General features: G+C 34.3%; 1 protein-coding gene across 1 annotated transcript; it reads left to right on the top strand.

The window, feature by feature from the left end:
• The first annotated feature begins 2,007 nt into the window (after positions 1-2,007).
• LOC131004202 (uncharacterized) lies at positions 2,008-6,209 on the top strand. The gene is made up of 4 exons (XM_057930825.1): positions 2,008-2,420; positions 4,316-4,465; positions 5,137-5,208; positions 5,350-6,209. The coding sequence occupies exons 1-4, from the start codon at positions 2,190-2,192 to the stop codon at positions 6,016-6,018; spliced, it is 1,122 nt and encodes a 373-aa protein (XP_057786808.1). The 5' UTR covers positions 2,008-2,189; the 3' UTR covers positions 6,019-6,209.
• The last annotated feature ends 3,206 nt before the right edge of the window (positions 6,210-9,415 follow it).

The raw sequence follows: 9,415 nt of genomic DNA, 5'->3' as shown, positions 1-9,415 counted from the left end.
GGAATATTTTTATTGAATTTTCTTTTCATGTATTATTTTAAGGATATCACTGGTGATTTAAAGGATGGTTATTGTGTTGTTTTAAATTATTTATGATTTAAATGATTACCATAGTGTTGTTAAAATATCAAGTAATATTTTGCTCAATTATTTTGGAGATTTGTTACATGAGATAGTGTAAAACACTTATCCACTGTATACTGATGATGGTTATGAGTTACATGATAGAGTTATACTTGCTCATTCATTGGATGTGGTTGATCCATTTCAATTAATATGATACTCAAAATTATTCGAGTTCAGATGGTGCATGTAAATCTGACTTAAGTAACAAATAATTTGTTGGATGAGATTTACATATCTAAGTTTTTAAATGAAATTAGGTGTTCAAACACATAATCATCAATTATTTTTTAAAGTTTAAACTTCAGTTACACTATTGAGAAACATAGATAATTGTAATGAAATTATATTGATTATTATTGGTCTGCAAGTTCTAAAGGGGGGACTTTAAAGTGGACGTAATGTTGAACATTAGATTTTAATACCTCAATTATCGTTAACGCCGTCAGATCCAAGAATATTGTTAAAGTTTAATTCAATGTCGGCAATTTTCATTAGTCGTGTCTTATGTAATAACGATTAATACAAATTAAGTCAATCTGTATCAAGAGTTACTAATCATTGAGTCTGAAAATTATGATGTATATGGATGATGATGAAAATAGTACTCAGAATATTGTACATAGGTAAGTCTTCCATGATGTCTTATATAGGTATCTTTTAATATATCACTTCATCTATTCACAAAATAAATAAATAAATTTTGGAAACTACTCATTATATTTTAAATCCATTCACAGTCAATATTTACAAAAACACTTAACACATCAACTTTGATTTGTCTCTTTCTCCACTTAATTTTGGTGGATCTCTCTCTCTCTTACTTTAAACATATCTCGCAATCTATTTATTAAAACTTGTGCCCTAAATCATACTATAATTTTGGTGAACGGAGAGATTATTTTATTGTGTGTGTGTGTGTGTATATATATATATATATATATATATATTTAAATACATTATATTTGTCTTTTTATATTTATTATACTTTTTTATATATTTGTATATTAATATTTATAGATCGCACGAGTGCAAAACTAATAAACTATAAAAGAGGAGTTATCTCCCATCATTTCTTTCCTCCATTTTTTTCTCTCTTCTCACATCAATTTTTTTACTATTTTTTTCTCTCTTTTTTTATAATTTTTTTCTTCTAAATATCGTCAAATTTGATTTATGAAGAAAATTTCAATATGCATCTTTAAGTTTAAGTTCGTAACAAGATCTTTATATGGTATAAACATCATTAAAATGAATTTAAAACGAACATGTTATTGAGATTTTAAAATATTTTACTTTCTTTCTCTTTGTTAAAATTTTACAATGTTTTTATTTATGTTTGTGTATGAAAATATTTATTTATTAAGCGGAATACTCTATAATAATAATAATAATAATAATATGTATATCAATTTTCATTATCAAATAATTTAAAATCATTGATTAACTATAATTATCATTATATTTAATATATAGTTGAAAGTTATGTTTATAAATTGAGAATTTTATTGAGTAATTGATATTTTATTTTTAAATTGTATTTTATATTTTAATTCTATTTAATATTTATATTTATATATTTAAAATATTATTTAATTTCGATTTCGCCGCACGCGTAGTAGTGAATTAGTAAATTAGTAAAACGTAAGTTGTATCTCAGCATCAACATTTTCAAGTTTTTCAAAACAACAAGAAGATAATACAAAATCACGCAACATTTTTTTTCTCTCTTTTGTATAAAAACAATGATTAGCAGACAACAAAATCAATGCATTTCATATGGCTAATTTTTTTAACAAAATTTATAATTGCCTTTTGGCTTTATCTTCATTGATAAGGCAGAAAATGAATAAAAACGAAAAATAAAATTTCAACTTGCGCAATAAATGTAGAAGAAGAAATTCGATGTTATAAGCAGTTGCCAAGCTGCCTTTTATTTTCCCACCATACAAAAAAGAAAAGAATCCAATAATAGATTCTCCTTCGTTAACAGAATTAACCTACAAACCAACAAAAGATATTGGGAAATTTTTAGGGTTCTGTGCTCTGCAAAATGCTCCCAACACATGTTTTCGATTTGCTTCTCCGTCCCTAAATTTAGGGCTTTTGATCACCAGCGTAACACTAATCTGATGCTGAGTTCAAATTGCGTTCACTCTCTACCTCAGCGCCCTCAAATTCCTCAGCTCTCAGTGTCGAGTCCCAGATTTAGGGCTTCGAAACTCACTGATAAATCGTTGTTTGCTCCCGCGCTGAGCTTTCGGGTTTCAGAAACCCATCGCCGCTTCCCAGCTAAGGTAAATAGTCTTTGGGTATAAGCAGAGAATTATGGGGCATTTGTGGTTGAATGTGTTTGGTGATTTGATTGACTGTTGTCGTCAAATTGATGACTTATGAATGAAGTGGGTTTTATCAGAAAAATATGATTTATTTGTCTTTGTGTGAGATTATCTGTTAACACGTGGATTATGGACATCGTCCTGTGATTTAAGGTGAAGTTGTTCAAAGTATTGAAACGGTCGTATGGGATATCTGTTGCTTACTTTATGTGGTTGAACTGATGCTTCTTATAGAAAACCAATAGTATACAATAATTAGAGGATTGTGCATAGTTACACATGTGTCTCACAGCAACAATCTTGTTATGTGTGGATGCTGTTTTGTATTAGTCGGGTTTTAATTTGAATTGGGCCTTTTTTAGATTATATCACTTGCAGATAGTGGATGCGGTAGCAGTCTGATATACATTCGTAAGTAGGGTCTTCTTTCTGGAGGGTGGGGGGTTGGGGTGGGTTTGTCTTTGGGTGATTAATCAAAATTATCAGAACATATGTTCATCAACATAGATCTTCATCAGCAATATAATATTTTTGTCGTGTATTATATTCAATTTGTATGATGTGTGTCTTTGGTGATTGTAGAAATTCTCAGTCCTCGTCTCTTCCTAAATTACAAAATCATCTATGTGGCGTTCACTGTTTATGCTGTGAACCCCTGTATAATTGCATAATTGCATAATTGCAAAAATACCACTCTGAACAATCGTCTTTGTGTAGCTTCTATGGTTGTTAGATATCGTAAAGAAGTCTGTAGCGAGTCTTTCTGTCTTTAATCTACTTAATAGCCTGGACCCTACTTTTTCCCTGGATGTTAGTGATTTGTTTCTTGTCTGGGTTACAAATTCAATGGTTCAGATTTGACATTGCTGGAAATCTCGACATTTGGGTTGCAAATAGTTGTGAATTAAGTGTTCCGCGGCATAGGAGGCTGTATTGATGGTAGTGGGATGGGATATTTGGTTCAGTTTAATTGGTTTTCTTAAGGCTCTTACTGACATAAAGAATGGAGAAGACCTCAATATACATTTAGAGGGCGTTTACTTTTGAGGATTAGTCTTGATAGATAAAAATAGTAAGGCTAATCTCTTGTTTACTTTGATGGATTGAAACTTTGGGATATCCTAAGGTCCTTGATTATTTCTATCATTTAAGATAATTTTGCTTGATTCATATTTCATTGAAGGGGTGAAATTGAAGAAATCCTACTCTTGAAGATAAAAATACTCAATCATGCAAAGTAAACACCCCCTTATAGAGTATGTGGATGAATAAGATAGAGAAAACTAAATTGTGAAGAGAAGATTGTGCCACTTCCTGAAGGAACTGTACACAATTGTCTTGATTATTTTAATGTAATTTTTAGTTGTGTATGGATATAAGTAGTACTATATTACAAGGAACAAAGCTTAAACTGTTTGAGGGAAACATCTAATCAATTGTGGTTATGCTATTGCTAGGTAGACAATAGCTTCAGTTAATAAAACTCAATGGAGGTAGAAAATCAACATAAGACTCGGGGAAATGTCCAAATTCAGTTAACTGGGAATGATCATACAGGCTATTGAGTATTGAATTAACCAGAACAGATATAAATATGCAGTAGAGACTAGAAAGATGAACACTTAGTATGTTCTTATGAAAATGGATGCTCCTTTTTATTTTATTTTATTTTATTTTATTTAAAAAGCTCATAAAACTTAGTTTTGATTTCCAATCTATGTGTATTTGCTTAGCTATTTTAGCAGAGAATAGTAATTGCTAAGCATGGTTTTGATTTACTTATGAACTAGTTCTGTACAGCATGAATGTAATTGTTATTTTTATGCGTTTCTCTTGGATTCTTTGTGTTTTAGAAATGGAAGATCTCGTGCTTTCGGCATGAAGAATCATCTCCCGATTCTCCAAATTCAGAGTCTGCTGGTGAGCTTCTGCATGAGACAGAGAAGTCGGAGATTAATTCGCCAACTGTCGAAAAAAGAAGTTGGGGTACAAGTCTAAAAGAGGTTAGGATGCCTTTCCCTTGTTTTATGGTTCTTGGAGATAATTATCAGGTTATGTTGATTGACATTGGGAACCTGAACACATATTATCTGTATTATGTAATAGTTTTATCTTTCTCTCAATCTCGTTGTATTGCAAATATGAAGAACTATTTCTCATGTGTAAAGTATAAAATATTAGTTGATGTCAATTATTATGGGGGCAACTACTTTCCTGTATTTAGATACTTATGTTGGATGGATTGGCAAGTTTAGATTATTTCTGCATGAGTATAAAATTGTCAAAGCCCAGAATCTTACCTAAATCCGTTAACTAAGGAAATGTGAAGGGTAATAATGAAATTCTGGTGCATTTGTCATGATGTTCAATTGCAAACTTCGAATTTCATTTCCATTTTGAGTTTTGACATCCAAGACCCTCTTAGACAACCCATACTTGCTGTTTTACTTATATATTGGGATATGGGTGCTTCTGGATGATCTGAAGTACATGTATAATGTAATATGCTATAAACCAAAAAGTTTTGATTCCCAGAAATTCCGAAATTCCTATTTTTTTTTTTCCAAATTAGATTTGATAATGATAGAACTCTAAACATATTAACAGAGCGAGTTATAAATATATCAAAGAACTTAAGAAATATAAAAGTTATGATTTGGTGTTTATTTTGTAGGCTGTGGATGTACTGTTTAAAGTGATTGGGAAGCCATGGAGTGTACCATGGACTGCAGAGACCATCCTACAGGTAAGATTCACATAAAAGTTACGTAAATCTAGTTTGAAATCTGTTTAACAGTTTCTGAACAGTAGTTTATGTTTATATGGACTGTGCCTAAAACGGGAGGAGCAAAAACGATCGTTGAAACTTATACTGTTGCTCTATTAGGTAACACTCCTCTGGATACTGTCATTCTGGTTTGTGGGGTCGTGGTTGATTCCGTTTGGAGCTCATATTGTTGGATTCAGCAAGGAATCACTGACATTTAGAGGGCAAGCTTTATTCAGCCTTCTAACCGATGTGACTGAAGGCCTAGCTGGAATTCTAATTCTCCATCGCTGCTTGTCACGATTCCGCCCCCTTCCATCCGATTGGTTCAAGTTCAGCCTAAGAGGGAATTGGATGTTTGATGTTTTGCTCGGATGCTTCATGTTTCCATTGGTCAACCGCCTCTCACAGTTCAACCTCGATCTGTTGCCCGTGCTGCCTTCTACTCCCATCACTCTGTCTAGTGTGGAGCAGTCGATAATGGCCCGTGACCCGATTGCAATGGCTCTCTACGCACTGGTGCTCGTGGTATGCGCTCCTCTGTGGGAGGAAATCGTGTTCCGGGGCTTCCTCCTGCCGTCTCTGACTAAATACATGCCGGTGTGGTGCTCGATCTTATTGAGCTCCGTCGCCTTTGCATTGGCGCATTTCAATGTACAAAGAATGTTACCACTTATTTTTCTTGGTGTGGTGATGGGTGTAACATATTCGAGGTCGAGGAATCTATTGCCGTCCATGCTCCTGCACAGTTTGTGGAATGGCTTCGTGTTCTTGGATCTCATGAAATGAAATGCCTCATTTCTTTTTACCATTCTAACCCCTTGACCTGCTTCACTCCAAGAATTCATTCTTGCCCAATCTAAATCATACACTGCATTCCTTGTGTTGTAAGAATAAGTATCAATCTTTTTCTTCTTTTTATTGCATTTTGTAAATTATTCTTCAGGTTTTAGCTAAATATCTTCTCCTATGATGATCAAGGGCTGGCTTCAATTTTTTTTTATCCACTGCGTTGTAAAGAATTATTGAACTAGAAACAAAAAGATTCAGAAATAACTACCTAACTAGTTTTTTGTTGTTACGTATTTTTCGGGTAATTCTTAAGATGTCAATTCAGACCATCACATTTTGACGCAAAAATTTGTGGCAATATGACATTATACTTAAGGCATGATAGGAAATAAAATAAATAGAAATAAATTGATTTCTTGTATCTATTTAGATATAGCATAGAGTTAAATAATTACTTAAATAATTATTATAATAGTGATAATTAAAATTGAGTCATTATATAATTTGTGACATGTTGTATATATTTAGCAAATTATTCAACATATCCTAGCAATAGTTTTACTTTCGTTTTTTTTACTCTAATCTAGTTTTTGTTGCTTTCAGCTAACAAAATCGTTAGTTTTATGCCGAAAAGTTCAAATTTATTCTCAATCATTGAAACAATAAATATTAAAGCTAAAATTTCATCGTTGTTGCCGCCGTATCCCACACTTCATTTGATTTTGCAATCGACAAGTGTGTGCTATGCAATAATGCAAAGATGGGATGGGGTGGGGTAAGAAGATAATGAACATTTTAATTTTATTTTATTTTAGTTTTTTATTTCTAATAACAAAAAAAAACTTATTATTCGAAATGTTAAAGTAAAATTTTGAATTGCGACCTGCACCTGCAGGCCACATCAGGCTCACATAGCTACAACGGATGAATAAAATAATAATAATAATAAATAAATAAATAAATAAAGAGAGTTATATCAAAATTATTAAAACCAAAAAGATACAAATATGAGTCTTGTTCGATATTGTGACAGTAGGAGACATTCTAGTCGATGATAGCAACTGGTTTGAAATATTTTGAATAAAACAGTAGTTCAGAAAAGACTCTTCGTCTCTTCTACATATATATCAATAAATATCTGGTTTATCTCTTTATATAAACCACCTTAATATCTCATTATTGAATACGTGCAGTAACTTGTTATTAATTTGGTTGTTAGAAAGTTATCACGTTGTCAGCGGATTATAATTTACAACTTATCGTTGTTGGTCGCGTGTATCACATGTCGGGACAAACACGGCAAGAATGCCAAGGTAGGAAAAACGTTATTGCCATCTTCACATCAATGATAACGACACAAAACAATAAACTTAGATAATAATTTACTATTTATATACTATGTTCATGGTTCAGTATATCCTACATAGAGTGCTTTCAAAGCACTTCCGCTAAGATGTTGACAAGTGGCCACTCTTTTAACCCAAATTCTCAAAATATAAATCTAACCCCTCATAAAACTTATAAACATCAACAACCCCTCACAAGTTTCATTAAAACAGAAAAACCCCAACATCTTTTTCTTATAATTATGCAAAACAGATAATAGCCCAACATGCTTCCGTACAACTTCAAAATAATTCTTAAATAAAATCAACAGTATACCTTTGTCGACTGGTCTTCTTCAGGAGTCAGTCTTGTTGCATTTTACGGCTCGTCTGCCCACCCGGCACGCACCAACCACACACTCGCAAGAGATGGTTGCAACCTTCCTCCTTCACTAAGTGCCGACTCAGTACTTTGTTGAAAAAATAGAAGAAAATATTTTTACTAAACCGGAATAGTTGGATGAAACTAAGCGTTTATAGAGGAATTATATAATAATTAATTTATTTTATAAAATTCTCCCCAAGGGAGGAGACAACTTGTTTAGCTACTCATAGTAGCCAATACTTGTGTACATAAAATAAAAGGAAACTAAAACTAAAATTAAAAAACTTTGAAAACAAAATTTAAAAGTTACAAAGATAATTTCTAGAGAGAGGAAGTGGTGTGTGAAAATGTGTTCTGATTTTCGGATGATTTTCTTCTCTCCAGAGCTTGAGTTTTTATAGAGGTTTGATACCCTCTATTATTGCTTGGTGGTTGGCCTCAGATGCTATCTTCGTGGCCAGCTATCTTGAATGTGACATCCACCTTCTTTTGTCTGCCTTGATTGCCGACATTAGTAAGTGCCATCACATGGTGCTGGACCCCTGCTTTATCGTCTTGTGATAATGCTGGTAGGGGCCGGCTGCTTTTCCCTTCCACTCACATTTGTCTTGGAGCGTTTGGTGAGTGGTCCTCCTGTCATTCCACCCACTTTTGTCGCTTCTTTTGTGGGTGCGATCCTTGCTGTGAATTACATGATTCACTTTGCTTTGTCGGCCACCTTACTTTTTTGGTGCCCGAGGGTTTCTTCCCTTTGGAGTCTGATGCTCATCATGTTCATCAGACCGGAACCTCCTCCTATCCGGCTTTGGGAAGAATCCTTTGCCGAATTCTGGTTCTTTCTGCGATGAACATTGGTCGCAGATTTTCTCGATCCAATGGCCCAGATGAGCCATGTTGCAAAATTTGCGACGAGTTTCTTTGCTCCCCGCTATCCTGTTGTTCCACAATGTTTGCCTCTTATTCTCGAAGGATTTTTCGGCAAACGAGGTTGTAGTTCCTGTCATGGTATTAACCAGGAACGTTCCCAGATCTGAACTCTGGTAGAATTTAAATCTGGACTTCATTTTGTCCATCTCTGTGAGACAGACCCATAGACCCCATGCTCGTCTAGTGGAGATTTGATCCTCCTTGAATGTTGAGACGATTGAGGCCTGGAAATCGGGAACTTTGATCCGGTTCAGGGCTCCCGTGTCAGGTCTACGAAGCTTGATAAAGTGGAAAGCTTCATAGGTTCCTTTTCCGACTGGCTCTGGTGCTGCACTAAAAAAGTACAATTCCAGAACATCTCCCCTTTTGAGGGACTCGTTGTTCTCCCATGCATCAAACACCGTTCTTTGGATCCATTTGGGTAGACCCTTGATCTCGGTGAAAGCCGGAGAGGTAGTATAAACTGAGGCCAACGCCCCGAATTCATACCATTCCTTGACGTCGTTTGGATTGGCTCCTGGAGTCGTCCAAACTCTGGGATATTTTCCTGCAACATCAACCCGGCAATTTCCCGGATTAATGCCCTTTCTCGTGAGAAGTTTCTCCCACCTGTCTTGATACATCTGCCAAGAAGGAGAAATATCAATAAAATCAGTATCAACCTTAACTTGGCCTGTCATCGGCCTAAGATTGATCTCTTCCTCTTTAACCCCAGAGGTGGAGGGTTGACATGTTGATTCAGGGTGTGACCCCTTAA

Source organism: Salvia miltiorrhiza, unplaced genomic scaffold (assembly GCF_028751815.1).
Source record: "Salvia miltiorrhiza cultivar Shanhuang (shh) unplaced genomic scaffold, IMPLAD_Smil_shh original_scaffold_354_1, whole genome shotgun sequence".
In the NCBI taxonomy this organism is placed as follows: Eukaryota; Viridiplantae; Streptophyta; class Magnoliopsida; order Lamiales; family Lamiaceae; genus Salvia; species Salvia miltiorrhiza.
This window is presented reverse-complemented; position numbering and strand designations above follow the sequence as displayed.